At 33.5% G+C, this 19466-nt stretch overlaps 3 protein-coding genes across 4 annotated transcripts; 1 reads left to right on the plus strand and 2 right to left on the minus strand.

Annotated features, from left to right (window-relative positions):
• Positions 1-367: 367 nt before the first annotated feature.
• Positions 368-2974, plus strand: LOC126710187 (uncharacterized). The gene is made up of 3 exons (XM_050410570.1): positions 368-668; positions 1194-1291; positions 1950-2974. Exons 1-3 carry the CDS (start codon positions 522-524, stop codon positions 2515-2517), a joined length of 813 nt encoding a protein of 270 aa, XP_050266527.1. The 5' UTR covers positions 368-521; the 3' UTR covers positions 2518-2974.
• Positions 2975-4338: 1364 nt separating this feature from the next.
• LOC126710189 (probable protein disulfide-isomerase A6) lies at positions 4339-11249 on the minus strand. The gene is made up of 11 exons (XM_050410571.1): positions 11013-11249; positions 10090-10174; positions 9781-9878; positions 9606-9661; positions 8955-9072; positions 8762-8789; positions 8581-8672; positions 8319-8475; positions 8117-8241; positions 5224-5323; positions 4339-4746 (listed from the first exon to the last, which is right to left on the minus strand). The coding sequence occupies exons 1-11, from the start codon at positions 11168-11170 to the stop codon at positions 4681-4683; spliced, it is 1083 nt and encodes a 360-aa protein (XP_050266528.1). The 5' UTR covers positions 11171-11249; the 3' UTR covers positions 4339-4680.
• A 3310-nt stretch (positions 11250-14559) lies between these two features.
• On the minus strand, positions 14560-18345 carry LOC126709786 (uncharacterized). 2 transcript variants are annotated; one of them, XM_050410127.1, is made up of 6 exons: positions 18217-18345; positions 18091-18127; positions 16908-17085; positions 16436-16759; positions 16089-16348; positions 14560-15107 (listed from the first exon to the last, which is right to left on the minus strand). In XM_050410127.1, exons 1-6 carry the CDS (start codon positions 18266-18268, stop codon positions 14768-14770), a joined length of 1191 nt encoding a protein of 396 aa, XP_050266084.1. In that variant the 5' UTR covers positions 18269-18345; the 3' UTR covers positions 14560-14767. The 2 variants fall into 2 exon arrangements, with proteins under 2 accessions (XP_050266084.1, XP_050266085.1); XM_050410128.1 differs by having other exon boundaries at positions 14560-15050; positions 18217-18321.
• Between the last annotated feature and the right edge of the window lie 1121 nt (positions 18346-19466).

The raw sequence follows: 19466 nt of genomic DNA on the forward strand, positions 1-19466 counted from the left end.
TAAATTAAGATGAACGAAAAATACTTACATTTAAAAAAAAGTCTTGAATAAGTGCAAAGAGGCTAGTTTACTTTGAGAAAACAATAATTTAATTACAAAGTTTGTGAATAAACTTAAACTTGCTTAACCAAAAAAAAACTAAAATTTAACATGTAATTTGGAATTTTGGATTAATGATGAACTCAAGCCCATTATCTTATGCTTAAACAAAAATGAAAATTACAAAATCTATTTTTTATTTTTCTCTTTCAAATGACCAAAGTGCCCTGTCTACATCTTCCACGTGTTCTGGTGCCACGAGTTTACAATCCATACTTTTACACAAAGCCACATCCACGTTCACTCTTTTAAGGCACCTCGAGCAAGAGACAACAAATGTAGTTTTACACTTTTACTGTTCTGTTGTCTGTTTCACTGTTCGCTGTTCCTTTCCTAAATTCCATTTTCTTCTGTACTTTTTTTATTTCTTGTTTCGATTTTATGAAAAAAATGGAATTGAAGCAACAATAATAAATAATATAATGAAGCCTGAATCGAACTCAGCAGCTTCTTCATCTTCATCTGCATCTTCATCAACAACACCATCACCTTCTGGAAAGCGAGCTAGAGATCCTGAAGATGAGATTTACCTCGACAACCTTCACTCTCACAAACGCTACCTCAGCGAGGTTGGTTCCTTTTTTTGTTTTTTGTTTCTATTTTATTTTTTTAATATTCTTTTATATATTATTTATCGCCCCCGGTGTTTTTGTTTTGTCTTGTTATTAACTTTTGTTGGCCTAGTTTTCATTTCTAAAATACTGGGTTTTCATGGGGTTTAGCTAATTCATGTTGCCAAACAATGGGTTCGATTTCTTACATCGATTTTGTCTATAGGCAAAACTACAAGCTGTTAGCTTTTGTTAATTGCAGTCTGTTATGGGTTTCTTGGGATATGTTTTGGAATGTAAGTAATTTCTTGATACACAAAATATGCATGTAGGTGGAGTTTTTTTGAGTGCCTTTGATAAATTTTACATTTTTTTTGTTTTTTACATTGATTGCTTTATATGTTTATTTGGTATCAATGGGTGGAGATTAGTATGAGGTTTAGCTTTAGTTTGTGTCTGAATTGGTGTCAATTTGCATCTTAACTCCTTCTCTTCTTTAAAGATTGCGTATAAAAAGAAATTAAAAAAAAAATTGTCCTGCAGATAATGGCGTCCAGTTTGAATGGATTGACCGTTGGAGACCCACTTTCTGATAATCTCATGGAATCTCCAGCCAGGTCTGAAAGCATGTTTTATCCCAGGTAACATTTTATGGTTTTGATGAACACAGACATTAGGCTGAAAGATACATTTCCCTTCTTTTGTTATGAGAATATATGAAGGTTAAATGTGATAGCCATGCCCAACTCATTGTAAATAACTTTTGAAGTTGTTTTTGTTGCAAGCATTGGTTTGGTGGTTAAAGGGTTGGGTGGATTTTGGGTAGGCCTTTGGGTTGAATCTTACTGCTTGAATGTGGAGAATCTGAACTTGGTAGTTGATATAGGTTAATCTTTTGGTATTAGTTAGAGGCTTCAAATTAAAACCAACCGGTAAGTGAAATTGGGTTGAAATTGGTTAATTATTGATAGGACTTAGGAGGTGAAACCACTAAATACAGATGTGGTAGCAGATTGCATAGAATATATTTGTCTGTGATTTTGGTGTTTGCTTCGTTTGCTGACTCATTGATCATGGCCTTAGCATTGTAGGTTAGCTAGATAAGTAGGCACTTTTAGTGGAAATATGTGAAACATCACCGTCTCTGACTGTGAGCATCAGTTCACTTACATCATCTGCTCTCCTTGTAGCTAGATTACTCTTGTTATAAGAAACTCCTTGTTTTCCAATGCAGATATAACTTGCCTTGGTATAGATGATATCTTTAGTGCTTTTAAAACCATTGTTTTATGTTTCCAGGGATGAGATGTCCTTTCAATATTCACCAATGTTAGAAGACTGGGATGACTCTCGATTTTGTGAGAACCCTATAAATACATGCTCCTCCCAACCTGACAGCGTACCCACCAGTCCTGTCTCTCCATACAGGTATCAAAGACCACTTAATGGGTTCTTTTCTTCACCTTCCACTAGTTCACACCCTTCACATGGTTGTGCCATGGCTCCTGTCACAAGCACACAGCCTCGCCAACGAGGCTCAGATTCTGAGGGCCGGTTCCCATCATCACCTAGTGATATATGCCACTCAGCTGACTTGAGGAGGGCTGCTCTCTTGCGGTCTGTGCAGATGAGAACACAGTCTCCTGGCCCATTATCTTATGAACTGCCATTTGGTTCAGGACAAGACCCTGTACCTAATATAGAAGCTGAAGAGCGACCATGCTCATACATGAAGTCTTTGGTTGATGAGAGGGAGTATCAAATTGAGGAGTGTTCTTCAATGGGACTGCCAGAGTCTGAGTTTAATCAAGATAGCTCCTGCGAAGTGGTGAATATGAATGTTAAAGGGGGTGATTCTGAGGATTAGATTCATTAGGAAGTGCATTAGGAAGACAAGCTCTAATCTCATCATGGGCATCTATTTGCTCTGGGGTCACTGTTGTTTGTGTTAGTTAAAAGTGAGTATTTCAGTGCATGCCCCGAAAGGTCTCGGTTGGTTCTTGTCAATTGGGAAATATGCAAGTTAAAGTCTCATTATTTTATGCAAATGAAAGGCCATGAGTTATATATCAGGCAGCTGACAATTTCATCCCCAAAAAAGACGAGATTATTCACTTTGGACATAGCATCCTTCTCTTGATTCTTGGCAGCAACTCGAGCATAGCTTATGATGTTGATGCTGTATGATAGTGATATTTATGAGTATTGCTTGTCATCATAGATTCCTTGCACTTGATGCCTGTGATCTTTCTGTGCCCCATGAATTGGGCTTTTCTACCCTTTATTGTTCTTCAGCACAATTATACTCCTGTCCTTTCTCTTAATATCCTGTAAATCTTCTTTTTCAACTTACCATTTTGAATCATTTCTCTCAGAACCTTACCCATATTCAACACAACAAATACTTTTATCAACCAAAAAAGACAGGATCTGAGAGCCATCTCCCCCTATCAGCCCACACAGCTCGGGCCAGGAGATCAGGATGCAAACAGGCCCAACTCTATTACAACTATTGGCCCGATGGGCTAAAGCATGAGCATTCACGATTATTTCTCTAAAGACAAATTGATTGACCCAGATTCAAAAAAAAAATGTAATTCAAGTTTGATTCACCATGCTATTAATTTTGTGAGGTTCCGAAGAGTCTTATAGACAAAGAGCGAAATAATCTAACCAAAGGCACACACAACTTCCTTGTATAATTAATAATAAATAAATAAGCATTTCATAACTCCATTACTGGTGTATTATCATGGGATGAGCCTTTTGAGGCAACCTTGATTTTTCTTTGACTTGAATTTTATGCCTTCATAAATACTAAATAATGTCTTCAAATATATTTTTTTAATACAAATTTTAGATGGTTAATGTGTTTAATTGTTAAGGAAGTAATGCTCAAGACAAAAAACTTCACAACTATAAGTGGTAAGTACATCATTTTTACATGGACTTTTTAATAACACCACTTTTATTGTATACAAATCACAAAATCTCATAAAAATAAATAATAAAAAAACCAAAATATATTACCTCAATGATTATGAGAATAATTATGAGGTCACAATATCTCACTTCTAGATTTTTTTTTTTTTTTTCTTAAATAAATCACAACATCCACCACTAATTGCTTTGTCAATATGTGGAAAAATTATTTAGTGCATTCAGTGTATTATATTTTCCTTTTTCGTAAAAGGGTTGTATTAACGGGTACTGCACGGTGCCCATTAAGCACACCTTTTTCTGAAAAAAATTATATCTTCTTTCTCAATATATGTTACTTTTTCAGTTTACAGTTACCATTTTAGGATTTTTCTACTTTTTCTGACAAATATTTTTTTGTTTTTTCTGCCCTTAACCAGCACCGCTTGGTGCTGGTTAACATTTTCCTTCATAAAATTTGGATCCTGTATTGGACTCACATATGGAGTGTACCTTCACCTGAGATTAAGGTATAATGCACCCAGGTATAATACACTGGGCGTATTGAATAATCTCAGCTGTGTATGTGTTATCCAGTGTTGCCGACCAGAATGTGAAGATACTGACAGAAGAACCAAACAATATAAACAGATAAACAAAACAGACAAAAATATTCTTATTATGATTTGTAATCAAATCATAAATGCATTCGACAATTATAACATGCAAAGTTCTCATTCTTTTACCTTTTTTTGGGGTTCTTGAGGAGTGAAGTGAAAGTTCAAGGCATATCATAGAAAGAAATATTAGCTGGTAACAAACTCTAACTTCAACTCCAATCTAAAGTTCTATTATCATGAATACAAAACACGATAGTAAAGGAATGCCGTTTCTTTTAGTAAATCACCCCCAGTTAGCTAAAGTGGATCTAAAAGCAGTTCTTGGCTACAGCATGTGTGCTTGATTACCATCAACGCCTACAATTGTAACCATCAAGATGCCCAGATCAGATCAAATTTAAGTTAATATCATGCTGCGGGTGGTGGTGGGAAAACCGCTTTAGAGAACTTCAACCCAATGCCAGATGAGGGCAAGACTAGGCTACTGGAGATCAAGCAAATGATGATAGAACATTCTTCTTCAGGGTGAACTCGTCTGCCTTGGCTGGGCTGATTGACTGCATCAAACAGGGAAAATACGACGAATCATTTAGCTAATTTTTTTAGTATCTTCAACATGATGCTAAACGGTAATAACCAAAAACTAATAGTTATGAACTTATGATTCCTAAGGGCACAAAGCCACAAAATGGCCAGATGGAAGTAGCTTTTTTTTTTTTTTTTTTTTTGAGAGAGATCAGTAAGGATGGTATTAATTTATAGTTGGTCATCCTTCATATTTAAATATCTTGAAAGCTTCTTCTAAAAAAAATTGAAAGCCACAATACATTATTCTCACAATACAATGTACAATCTACTCAATTTTATAAAAGAACAAAAAAAGGACTTTTCTTTCTTTTGGTGATGGTAGAAATATCTAAAGAAAAATTATTACAATGGTCTATACTCTATATGATGTTAGACACCAATTCCAAGAATTGGTCATTTTTAAGCTATCCGAAATTTGTAGATACTATTTCAAGCACAAAACATACCTTGTCAAGTATGCGATGGATCCGCTCGATTTCATTCTTAGCATAATCAGCACCTTTCTCCAAACAACTTTTAGCAGCTTTCGAGTAAATCTTTCCATACCTAAGAAGGGGTTTTAAGAGTTAAATCTAGGTTCACAGTTTTATAAGATAAATAGTAGGTGTACAAAAGTTGTGATGGTGTTTTAAGTATTAGAGCAAACTATGTTTTGATTTTAGAAGAATTTTATCGGATGCTTTTTTTTTTTTGGTTATGTACCATACTACATAATTTTTTTTTTTTTTTTTGGATAAGGCCATACCTACATAATCTTAATTTTTTTTTTTTTTTGAGAAAGAAAATCTTAATGTTAAAGATAATCTTTTTTTAGGATCTGTTTAGGATCCACTTATTTTGTTGAAACTGAAAACTATTTGTTTAAAGTACTGTAAATAAAGGTAAAAGTTAGCTGAAATAGTACAGTGAGACTCATGAATAGTATTAAAAAGTGCAGTGGAGCCCATGAATAATAACAAAAATAAGTTGAATAGTAAAATAAGCTGGCAACTTTCATCAATGCCAAACACACACTTAGGGTTTGTTTGGGATCCGCTTATTTTGCTAAAACTGGAAACTTTTTGCTCACAATACTGTAAATAAAGGTAAAAGTTAGCTGAAATAATACAGCCACCCATGAATAGTACCAAAAAGTATAGTGAAACTCATGAATAATAGCAAAAATAAGTTGAATAATAAAATAAGCTAGTTTTTTAAACTGAAGCCAAACGCATACTTAATATAAATTTTATAATAATAGATGAATTGTTAAGATTAGTTAACTATGATACTATAGAATAATCCATGAATTTAATAACAAAAATAAGTTGAATAGTAAAATAAGCTGGCAACTTTCATCAATGCCAAACACACACTTAGGGTTTGTTTGGAATCCGCTTATTTTGCTAAAACTGGAAACTTTTTGCTCACAATACTGTAAATAAAGATAAAAGTTAGCTGAAATAATACAGCCACCCATGAATAGTATCAAAAAGTATAGTGAAACTCATGAATAATAGCAAAAATAAGTTGAATAATAAAATAAGCTGATTTTTTAAACTGAAGCCAAACGCATACTTAATATAAATTTTATAATAATAGATGAATTGTTAAGATTAGTTAACTATGATACTATAGAATAACCCATGAATTTAATGTACTTAAGCGTTCCAAATGATAAAAGCACACCATACACAGTGTAACACTTATGTTGAGCAACATAGCATAAATACGACATGTAAGACCAAACTTTTATTGACAAAAACAAAAAATTTTAATAGATAATCAAAATAAAATCAATAAAAGTAGGTCTTTTTAACTTCTTAAAACTCTTGCAAAAAAGTTTCACTTTCAACCATAATGTGTTAAAGTGTAAAACCATTTGGTGTTGAGCCACTTGGTGCAACCATAATGTGTAAGATGCAACATTTATTATCTAGTACTATGTCCGTGCGCACAGTTTAATCAAGAATCATATACTGAAATATAAACTAAAGTAAATATTTTAATAATCTAATTAAAAATGAATAATAAAATAGATAGTAGAATAAAACAATCCAAATTACTTTAATTTATATGATGAATGCATATCGTGCAGAACCAAGTTATTATGAAAAATGCAAGGATTATAATACATTATATAATAATTTAATATAAAGTAATAAAATTGAATGGAAGAAAATAATACATGTGACTGATCTTGAATAGTTTGTTAAGGATTCAAAACCGACCCCAAATTTTTTGGGATTAAGGATTGGTTGTTGTTATTGATGTTGTAATGGAAGTCATTTTAAAGTTCTTAAAACTTCTGATAATCGAGTTTCAACCAGAGAAGTATTTTAATTTTTCTTGGCAATAGCTTGATCGGTAGGCCTTGGAATGTGCTCCCTCAAGGTCCTGGGATTGAGTTTAGGGATTAATCCAATGCACGGCCAGGCAGAGGTTTACTCAAACAATGGTGGGTCCAAAGGGCCCTACCTTAAAGACCCTACCTTAAAGAGGTTTCCCGTCATCAAAAAATATTATTGAGTCACATGACAAAATTATGTTGTATAACTTGTAACACTTACATTGAGCCACATAGTGCAAGCTTGACATGTAAGACCCAACTTTTATTATTAAAACATATAATACGATAACGAAAATTTATATTTCTAAGAACACTTGGTAGTAGAATTTTAATCAAAGTAGTATTTTTTTAACTTTTAGAAACTTTAACAATAGAGTTAATTTAAAGCATCAATGTTAATTATTTTAATGTGTTTTTAACGTTTCATACGACATTAAGAGGAAAAGATCTCACTTGACAAAATTACACAGTGCAGAACACAACTTTCATTATAAAGTTTAATAGTTTGATATGATATGATTTGGATGTGAACCTATATAATATGTGAATGTTTTGATGACAATGACTAAATGAATGATTATTAAAATTTCACAACTCTTGTACAGTGTACTAGAAGTCTTACAATTTCACATGGAAGGACTTTTTTGCATTTACGTGAATTTCTGTTAACTTTTAGTTATAATGGCTAATATAGTGTGCAAATTTAATGATTTAAAAATTTTCCTAATTCTAATTGAAAGCTTTTAAAATTTATTTTTTGATTTGAAACCACCCAAACTATAGGGGAACTATTAATAAAGGATAGGCACTTGACATAACCACGGTTTATAGGACCTAATTTTATCATATAGTCTATGATATTTACAAAGAGGATACCCACCAATAATACTTTTTGCTTTCCTTTCTTTTCTTTTCTTTTTTTTTTGAGAGAGGGGGGGGGGGGGGGTTGTTGTTTAAAACCTAGTAACATATAAAAGCCAGAAAGCCACAAACTGACACCCATGGAGTACCTTGCACTGGAACCTGTGAGCTTCTCAGCTTCCTCTTGTATCCGAGCAAAGACTGCTTTCTTCTCTTCATTACTAGCAGCTATAAACTCCTTCACCAAGGCATCTAAACTCTCAACTATACCAGCCTGTAGAAACCATCAAGTATATCAAGTAAGCAATAATAAAATTGCCATCTCTGTCAGCTTTTATCTCAGTTACTAACCTTTGAAGTAAGCTGTCCCTTTGCATCACGGCTGGTGCCACTCTTTTCATTGATGAAAGCCACAAAGTCTTCTAAATCTCTGCCACCCTCATATTCTTCACCAGCTTTGTTGCCCTTTGGGAAGAATTTCAACGTTGGAAACCCACTTACACCATACCTTCATACAAAGCACTGACCTTTAATATTGATTGTTGGAAATCCTTAATGTTGATGAATTCATCACCAGTAGATAAATAAGCTTATAACCTGAGTTTGCACTTACTTTTCCCCTAGATCCTTGTATTTGTCAGCATCTACATTAGCAATCACCACATCTTCCTCAAGTTTAAATGCAGTGGCTACCTTTTCATAGGTCTGAAGAAGCAAAAGAAAAACCCAAATCATTACAAAGTATATAAGTTATGGCTCCATCCACAAGCATAAAAGAAAAGAGGCAGACATACAGGAGCAAGGTTCTTGCAATGACCACACCTGGCAAAATCACAATCCATTAGAAACTATCCATTAACAGAGAACAAATTAAGAAGAAAAATAAATTAATTTCAAAATTCACTGCCCATGGAGAAAGCAAAATCAATAGTATCTATAAAAACTAGACATTAAGAGAGAGAGAGAGAGAGAGATAAGAATGCTTACCACGGTGCATAGAACTCAACCAAAACATCTTTGGTTTCATCCAAAACAACCTCACCAAAATTATCAGATGTGAGCACCACTACATTGGATGGAATTGCAGCTATCTTCACGTTAGTCCCTGCAAACAATTGATCTGATTAGAAAACATAAGAATTTTATAGTGACATTAGTTCCTGAAACTGTGACAGGGAAATTCTTAAAACTACAAAGAATGTCTAGCAATTAATGTTCTATTCTATGAGATATGCTACGTCAAGACAGAATGATCTGTTGTGACACATTCTTGAAGACGTGATAGGGAAAAGAATAATAGTATAAAAATTATGTGTAGCAACCAAGTTCTACTATATGTGTTAGGGTAACACCTGAGGACTTGTTTAAAGACAATGAAGGCAAAGCATCCTACAGAGATTACAATTCAAAGCACATTACATTTGTTTGATTTGATAACATAGAATTAACATACATTGAGTGGGCTTCATACAACAGAGCCATTAAAGTGAAATAAAGAAACTAAAAATAAATAAAACAATATTCCTCTATGAAAAAATGTCATGTAATATATTGTGTCTAACCCAAAATTCCAACAAGATGATTTTTTTTTTTTTTTTGGTTCACATGTTGAAACAGGTAACTTAGAAGACACAATACCTCCTTCAGTATTCACAAACTCAGCAAGGGCTTCTGTAGTACGTGGTCCTTCATACCTGTATAGGCATATAACATTCAATCAAAATTCATTAAAAATAAGTGCATTAGACATGAGAAAGATGATTGACAGATGCCAAAATTTCAGGACTATGTTGATTAGTTGAGTTATCCTCACTTTTTGGGTTCCAAAGATCCTTTAGGAAACCATTTAAGTGTAGGATACCCAGAAACGTCGTATTTGCTGCACAAGCTCTTTTGGTCATCACAGTCCACCTACTCAACATTTAAAAATGATATATCAATAAGCATTCAGCAAATTCTTAACAAAGCCAAAACAAGGAAGTAAAACTTTCAAAAGTCAGTAACATGGCATAAACTTTCAAGCATTCACTGCGGACATAAAAATTTGTCATCCAATTCATATTACTCATAATATATGAAAATCAAGTTATAAATGTCATTTACAGCGTTGTAAAGAGCTGACCTTTGCGATCAAAACAGACTTGGCCTTTTTAAAGGTTGCGCCAAGCTTCTCATACTCTGGAGCAAGCTTTTTACAATGTCCACACCTATCAAAGGAAAACATATTATCAAAGTAAGCTTCACTTTCCAGAAACTCAGTATGTGGGGAAATCTGGTTTCCAACTAAACCCATTACCAAAAACAGCCACGTGACTCAATTTAATTGAGGAATTTAAGGTATAGGAAGCTCGAACAGGGACACGGGTACAACACCATGACGCAAGCCAATTCTGAAAAATTATAACATAAAACGACCAGTACAATACTAGTATGACACAGATACAACACCCTAAATGAAGTGTCGGTTCTTCCTAGTTTAAGGTGTTGTCCTTAGTTTTTTCATACTCATCCTCAGATCCGATCTTTATTAAAAAAATTACTTTAATTATTCCATAAAAAAAACTAAAGTTTGAAATAGTTAAAAACATACAAATCTACACATACAACCCTTTCTTTGTAATATTCATTTTCGTAATTTATTTTTCCCCATCTTCTCAACATAAGTTTACATTTTAGTAATGATTCGAATATATAATATAAAAATCTTTTTTTTTTTTTTTTATAAATAAATTCTATCGATGAAATTCATGGACTGATTATGTAGATTTGAAATGATTAATTCATTTCAATCAAAGTTCAATCTATCGGTATTGTTAAAATTCCTCATATGAAGCAATTTAAAGATTTGATCTCCAATTCTTATTATGCTACTAATCAGTACCAAAAATAACAGAGCTTATAAGTTATAACATTTTCTTTGAGATCTTAGAAAACAATAAAGCAAGGATTTACGAGTAATTAAAAAAAAAAAAAACACAATAAATTTGGAGCTGAGCTTAGATTAAATAAAGAACACAAAAATGGTTAATTGTAAATTAAAATTACCAAGGAGCGTAGAATTCGACGAGAGCTGCTCTGTCTTGACCGACCTCTTTCTCGAAGTTTTCTTCGGTGAGCACAACGACGTCGTCTGCTACCGCTATGGATGATAGTGATAAAGCTAAAAAGGCCAAGCCTACACAGATCTGAACAAGCTTTCCCATATTTGCTCCTTTTCCCTCTCTCTGTCTCTCTGTTTTCGCTTTTCTTTTAGCTCAATGTCAAAACCAACTAGAAATGGAGAAAATAGTACCCAAATATATAGGATTTTCCCCTTACGTATATGCTTATGTTATTACTTATTAACTTATTATTATTATTATTATTATTTGCTGAAGTATATGCTTATGTTATTTTTTATTTTTTGGTCAAATACGGTTAACATGTGATTTGGACTAACAATAGCTAAGTTTAATATTTTTTCAAAACCGACTAACTTAGTCACTACTTTCTCCAAAAAAAAAAAAAAAAAAAAAAAAAGAAGACTAATTTAGTCACTAATTAATATAAAAAAAAAAAGAGAAAAAAGAATAACGATTTAGGGTATAAGTTGAGTTTAGGATCAAGTTAGTAAATTAGTCCAAATCTCATAATTTTTTTTTTTTTTTGAGAAGAAAGATGAAAGACTTTATTTAAAAAAAAAACTAAAAAACTAAAAAAAACTAAACTCAGCTATATAAGCATGAAGTATATAATAAAATTGTGATAGAGTATTTTTTATCCACATAGCACAATTGGGGACATTAAGAAAATGTTTAGCTGGACAAGTTTATTACCTTCTCATTACAATAATTGATTAAAAAGGATTTAGAGAAAATTTTAGCATCTTGAATTAGATATTAAATATATTTTACCTTTCTTTTTTTTTTTTTTTGTGGCTGAAGTATATGCCTGCTTATGTTATATTGTTATGTTCTTTATTTAGAGCAGGTGAATTTTTATGGGCTGCTAAACCCAGGTGGGCGACCTCATGTGGTTATTACTAATTTATTATGGGCTGATAAACCCAGGTGGCTCTTCTTCTTTTTTATGTTAGTGATGTGGCATGGTGCGGTTGGCGAATGAGTGCGGGGTTACGTGTTTTAGATGACGCGTCAAGTTGTGAGAGGCTGAGCTTGCTTGTACGTTGGAGAGGACTTTTGGGATACAAGAGACACGACAGACTAAAAAACAAAATTGAAATCTTACGAGACTTGTCCAAATGAGTATTTGTTCCAAGGCCCAATTGGGGCACAGTAAAGCAATTTGGGCTTGGAATTAATTGAGCATGGACCTAAAAGTATAAAACAATGTAAAGCCCAAAATATTTACATCTTTAATGTTCAATTTAATAATCATTAGATATTGATTCTCAAAAATAACAATGATAATTGTCAAAGTGGACAGAATAGATTGAATAGGACTGAAGTGGACCGAATAGAACCAAATTGGACTGAATAAAACCGAATAGAACCAAAGTGGACATAATAAGAGCAAATAGGACCAAAGTGGACCAAATATGACGGAAGTGGACAGAATGGACTGAATAAGACCAAAGTTGACCAAATAGATCCAAAGTTGATCGAATAAGACCAAATTGGGCTGAATAGGACCAAAGTTGATATAATGGACCGAATAAGACCAATGTCAACCAAATAGGACCAACGTGAACCAAATATGATTAAGATGGATAGAATGGACTGATTGGGACCAAAGTGGACCGAATAGGACCGAAATACACAACAAAAATATAAGAGAAACACTGTTTGTGGTGGTAAAATTTGGTTTAAAAATCAAATTAATAAAATAATGATGTTGTGAAGCCTTCAAAGTTCAAAGTAAGGTAGCAAATATAGATATAGAATATACATGATATTAAGTTTACTCTCCTAAAAATTGTATGTGATTTTTAGGAGAGTAAGTCAGCTACACATCTTTTATTGTGAAAGAATTTGTGTTACATACAAACATGTTTTGGAAGCAAGTTAAAGACTTGCATGCCACTCTAAGAAAAAAAAAATCCTAATGGGAGTCTAAATGCAAGCTACATATCGAGTATTAAAAAAATGGTTGACATTTGATTAATTTTTGTTAAATAAATAAGGAATTAAAAAAATTATGAGTCAAAATAAATAAAGAATCAAAAAATTAAAATTTATGTAAAAAATTATGAAACTACCAAAGCTTGTGTGACATAATATGGAAGAGTCCAAAAAAAGTTAAACATCTTTGGTTATTATATATGTAGGGGGACAAATTGATCCGCAACCCAAAAAATTTGGACAATGGCCCAACAAGCCCGCAACAATAAATTTGTTAGAGAGTGGGTTAATCTTAAACGTTTATAAAGTCAAATGTGAATCACAACGGGTTAGTTTAGTGTAGGAATGATTGAGAAGAACAAATTGAAAAGAGAAACACTCCTCAGTCAAATCCGAGGATGATAGGTTCTTGTATATATCTCCCAGAATTCTACAAATGTTCAAGTTCTTGGTTATACAGTGCCTTTCTTTCTTTCTTTTTCCTCCCCCACTTGTAATGGAAACCTTTCCCTTTTATACTCCTTCACCTTCTCCCATCTCAGCCTTCTACTTGTTGATCAAGCAACTAGTCTTTTTGATTCTTGTCCCATCAAAACCTTCTTAAGGTCCTTATGTGTAGCTGTAAGGTTAGAAGTCATTGTTCAGGTATCACCTCTACATTAATGTGGCCAGTTGGTTAGGTGCAGAGTATTCAATGCGATGGTAGTAGCTTTCTTCACGGATATTTCTCAAGCTTTCTTCACAGATATTTTTCAACTCTTTGTTGACTCACCCCTTTGAAGCTTATCCTCCCAAGCATGGTTGCCTACTACCCAGTACTCACTGGGTTATCGGACGTCAAACTTCCATTCTATTTGTTCGAGGAAGTTTGGCTCCTCAGACAACATCACCTACTTGCTGTTATAAGCCCTCATCCTTGGCCCAATAACCCACTTGCCCTTATTAATACTTGATTGTCCTCAGGCTCTTTGGCATCCTCGGGAGTGGCCCACAGCCCAATACCCCTATTTGAATCTCTTATCCCCCAATATATATTATATATAGATATAGATTAGGTATTGATTCTAAAATATATATATATATATATATAATAACAATCAGATATCCATCTGTCAAAATGGAAAAAGAATCTCTTGCATCTGCATCTTTCTATTTTTTTTGGGTGTAGGTCTCATTATAGTGTCACCCACCCTATGAAAGAATGCATTAGATAATTATTGGTTAAAATGTACATGAGCTAATATAATAGGTAAATATAACAACCCCAAAACCATTACTGATACAAAACCATGGTCCTATCGAATTCAAACAGAAGAATGATAGTTTTTTCTTGACTTGTTGCTTAATTTGCAGCCACCTTAATCGTGCTTGATAGCTTCAACATTAATATGGAGGATTAAATGGTGGGTTCATTTTATTTTTTTTATTTCTTGCATTTAACAGTTTATGTAGTGTCACACCATTTGAAATTTTAAATGGCCTGAGATTATATATACATTTGGATTTATAATATTTATCACAACAATGAAATGTATACATTTGAAATAAAAATCATAGTATGATTTGAAGCAATATGAGTTCGGCAGAGAGTACAAATACAAGTATGAGAGTCCATGATTATCGAAATCAGACATCAAAGACTTACAGCCAAAATTAGCATTCAACTCTTCATAATAATCTTCTAAATTTTCATTAAAGCCTTTTGTAAAGCAGAAAATACCTAATGTTAATATGTATAACTCAATCAATATCGGGAACTTCTCTCTCTGCAGCAAGGGGAGCTTCAAGGTGCAATATGACATGATGCAGATTCTGCAAGTCATCTGCATGAACCTTCATAGTTTTGTTTGATAAGTGAACCTTCATAATTGACATTTCCTTTTTCAAGTCAGCTAAATGATTGCTGATTTGCATCCCCAAATCGAACTGATTATCATTGTTATTGGACATCACTTCAGTCGCAGAGTCTCTAGGATTTAAACAAGCTGTCCAGTTGCAGTCATCCATTATTGTATGGTTCAATCTGACAACCAAAGACATGCTCAAGTGAGGGGAAAAGAATGATGGCAGTCGTTTATTCCTATGTAACACAAGAAGAAAATAAACTCGGGTTATGAGTTTGATCTAATAGGAACATTAGGTAGTTTTGAAATATGAATATTCCTATTGTGCAGGCACATACAACGGGAAAAAGGTAAAATTCCTGCACTGGTAGGTTGCACTTTTGTTCCTGCCTCTTTCCCCTTAATACTCCAGAAGTACTCATGGATCATCAGACAAACATATGACGGACCCAAAACCCAAGTAAACATGGAAATTTCATCAGTGTTTATGTCTTTTTCTTCTTATCTCTCTGAATTAAAAGCTTTATAGTTTATACCAATAATAAAACAGCAACAACAAAAAAAAAAAAATTTCACAGCCAATCATCTTCTATACACTCCAAATTTTTTTTTTTTTTTTAATATGACCTAGACTCAAATAATATTAGCAAAACAAATCATCTCCCAAAAGATGAAGATAGATACAAAATTAATCAGAGTTCTCTATCGTTTCCAGAATCTTTTAACAGCACCCAAACTAACTACCCTGCAATTTCAATGAACCGATTCCCATCCATATATTTTAAAATGTTCAGGGCCCTAGTGTTTCTCTTCCTCTGTATATCATTTATATATGAGTAGCCTGAGCTACTTATGCAACCATCTTGCCAAAGCTCTTACACATCAGAACATTCCTTGCACCATTGAACTCTGCATTCCAGTTCCCTACATGTCTAGAGAAGCAGCACATAATAGTTACCTGTTCCCATATGCCCTTTGAGCTGCTCATGTCTTTAGTTAAAACATTTCTTTCCAAATAATTTTGCCCTTCTGACCACTTTTTAGATAATTCATAATATACCAGAAGAAGTTATATGCTTATCAATAAACTTAATTTTAGAACAGTACGTAATGAATACCCATCCTCCCAGTAAGGGGCGCAGGGCGACAAAAAAGGAACATGTATTCATGAATAAAACCAAGACATTAGAAAACATATAAGTGGTAGTATTTCTTACTTTTCAAGTATGCTCTGTAAGTCTGAATTGTTTTTCACACCAAACAAGGCATCCACCACACCCTTTTTTGTCCTTACAAGCCCTTCCAAAGGACCGTATGACATGCATATAGAATGTATTGTTGAATCAGCAGTCTCTGAGCTGATGTTGCTAATGCTAAAGGTGACATTGTCTTCAACAAGCAGAGGATGAATAGGTAGAATGTAGCTATTAATTGCAATTACACCAGCAGATATTGCTCTCTCGCAAGATTCCGCACTCTTGAAACATGAGATTCACATACTTATTAGACAACCACATCAGAAAAAAGAGGGAGAGGAGAGATGGACAAACAAAAAAAAAAGTACCTCAAATTGGATGTAGCAGCAACCACGTTTTTTTGGTTTACTTCTCATGGAAGCCTTAGAGATCTTCCCAAAAGTTGAAAGTGCCTCTTTCAACTGGGAAAGGTTGACTGAGGAAGGTATTTTCTCAACAGAAATAGAGCTTGAACTATTGAAGTTAGAAGCATTTACATTGTTAGGATTACTAGAAACATTGTCAAGGTTGTCTAGCTTGAGACGAAGAGCTAGAGAAGAGTTTACAAGTTTTGTAGAGTTATCCTTCAAGCTGGGGCTGGCTTCTGAACGCAAAGACTTGCCAGATGAAGATCTTCTTGCGTGCTCATTTTTCTGCATAAATTGGAGATTTAAGCTCCGGTAACAACTCACTTTGCATTTTTCAATGAGTATTCACGAAGACTTAAGCAGAGAGAACTATCAATATGAAAATAATGAATTCAAAGATACACAGAATCCAATCAGTGCATTACTTGCATACCCTAAAAGGTTCTGGCTTTTCTGTCTTCAATTTCTTAAGTGTACCTAGACTTCGTACCACTGGTGAGCCTAATTCTGCAAAGTCATCATCTTCACCCGAGGAACTATAGAAGGACCGCCTAAGGCTCTGCATGCCTTCAAATTGGAAATTGGCCAGTCTTTGTATGCAACATACAGCCCTATTAGAGAATAAGTTCATAAAATTAATCATCTTTTCAACATACAGCCCTATCTTTTAACAGCAACAAAAGTAAAATGTATTTTTTCATAACTTGAATGACCAGCTTAGCAGATAGAATAGAATTTACACTTGGACAAATGTGGTAATAGAATAACTAAAGTTTTTTTTTTTTTTTAGTTACAATGGGGGAGGGGGGATTTGAACATTAGATGTCTCCGTTGGAAACACCAGGAGATGCCATTTGAGCTACAAGGCTCTTGGCAAGAATTAAAGCTTTTACTTGTGTATATCAAAAGTAAAAAGCGTCACCATGGCCTACTTTAATATGACAATCCAACAAAAAAAGGTCAATCAATTTTTTTTTTTTTTTTTGCAAATATTTTTTATTGAATGGCTTTGGGTCTAAAGAATATCTGCAAATCTCAATCCCATTTCACAGTTTCTCCAAATATGAATTCATCTAATTACTCACAACTTCATTCCAAATTTCACACAATGCACCTACATCACTTCTCAATTAAGTTCTTCTTCTTTTTTTCCTTAGGTGGCAGGGTTCAAAAATTAATTAAAAAAAAAAAGTACCAAATTAATCAAAAAATAAGGACATTAATATGACAACAATGTCTCTCAATGGGCAATCAGTTTCAAGTCTCAACTAGTATTTGGATTTGGACAAGCACCCAACTAACTCCACCTAAAGATTGAAATCAAACTATTTGAAATTGCAAAAAGAACTTGATAAAATCCATCCAATTGGTTTTTAAAAAAACAAAATTTATATTATCTAGATTCAGAAAAAGTCAGAGACAAATTAATAAGCTAAAAACCATGTATTATCGTACAAAGTCCTTTATTTCTATCCTAAACCACCTCTTATGTACATAAAAATACACATAACTAAAGCCCGAAATTGTAATATCTAGTTAAATCAGGACTATATATATATAAAAAACTGATTTAAGAAAATGGAAACAAATAAGTCGTAGAAATGAGCTCGAAGAACCTGAGCTTTGAAGAGACTGAAACGACGCCGTGTTCGCCTGCGCGTATTTTAATGCCAAACCTTCAGAATCTAACAGTGAAAAATGTGAAAATAAAAGGGAGAGTAAGGGTTAGGGTTAGGGTTTACCAGTGAATAAAAGTGAAGATAGACAAGCTCCGAGCCTCGGCTTCAGCATCATCGTCGTCGAAACCAGTAGAGTCAGTAACGGCTAGTCGTTTTCTGATATCTCAAATAAATAGCAAAGGCAATTGTTTATTACACATATGAAAGTCGGTTAATTCAATATACGCTAGAACGACTTGCCGTTTAGTAGGTACCAACTAGGCAACCACAGTCGTTTATTGCATATGAAAGTACGTACTTTTTTCCCCTCTTTTTTGGAGAGATTTTTATTTTGAAAAAATAATTTATTTTTTTTTAAATTTAATCTTAAAATCAAAATTTAACCAAATAGGCAGTTTCTAGGAATGGGTTAAGTGCAATTTATAAGAGGGTGTTTGGTAATGTTATTTAAACAACAGTTTTCAGTGTTTAAACAATATTACACGTATTTCCATACACTTTTTCACACACGTATTTTCACAAAACAATAACAACGTTACTAGAAATCCCTGACCAAACAGATCTTAAGATTTGGATGAAGGTGAGACAATCACAGAAGACCATATCCTTTTTGGAGTTTAATGTTGTGATGTTGCAAGAAGAGTTGGGAGAATCAATAATTATTTCACGCATATCAGATACATATATCTTCCTTATCATAGTTTAATTATAAGCCCACAGTTGTGTCAAACAAACACGTTATTAAGGATAATGTATATATCCAATACATGAGATAGAGTCTTTGGATGAAAGAGCTAATACGTATTAGTGAGGAGAGGTGGATACCCTTCCCTTTGATATTGATGTGAGATACCTAATACACACGATATGAGTGAGAAAATACATATATTCGATACATGAGATATATTGTTTGGGTAAAAAGTATTGATTAAGAAGCTATAACTCTATTAGTGATGAAAAGCGGATACCCATGCCTTTGATATTGATATTTCTCATTGGTATTAGATGCTCGGGCTATCCTCAATTTGAAAATTCTTAGCCTTTAAAGGGTTATGACCTTTTATTGTAGGTATTTGATGAGTAAATTCAGCACATACAACCTAGTTCACTCCAACAGAAGAGGCAATCATTATGTGTATATGTTAGATATTTCCTTAATGTTATGTGATGATCTCCCTCCTTATTATTGGTAGATGCTCACATTATTTTGTTCTTGATATTATTTTGTTAATCCAATGCACCTTTTTAGCCCACCCTCCTTTGAAAAGAATGATGAACAATACAATAAGAAGAAAAGGAACACAGAGAAAAAA

The sequence above is a fragment of the Quercus robur genome, chromosome 12, assembly GCF_932294415.1.
Source record: "Quercus robur chromosome 12, dhQueRobu3.1, whole genome shotgun sequence".
Classification (NCBI taxonomy): Eukaryota; Viridiplantae; Streptophyta; class Magnoliopsida; order Fagales; family Fagaceae; genus Quercus; species Quercus robur.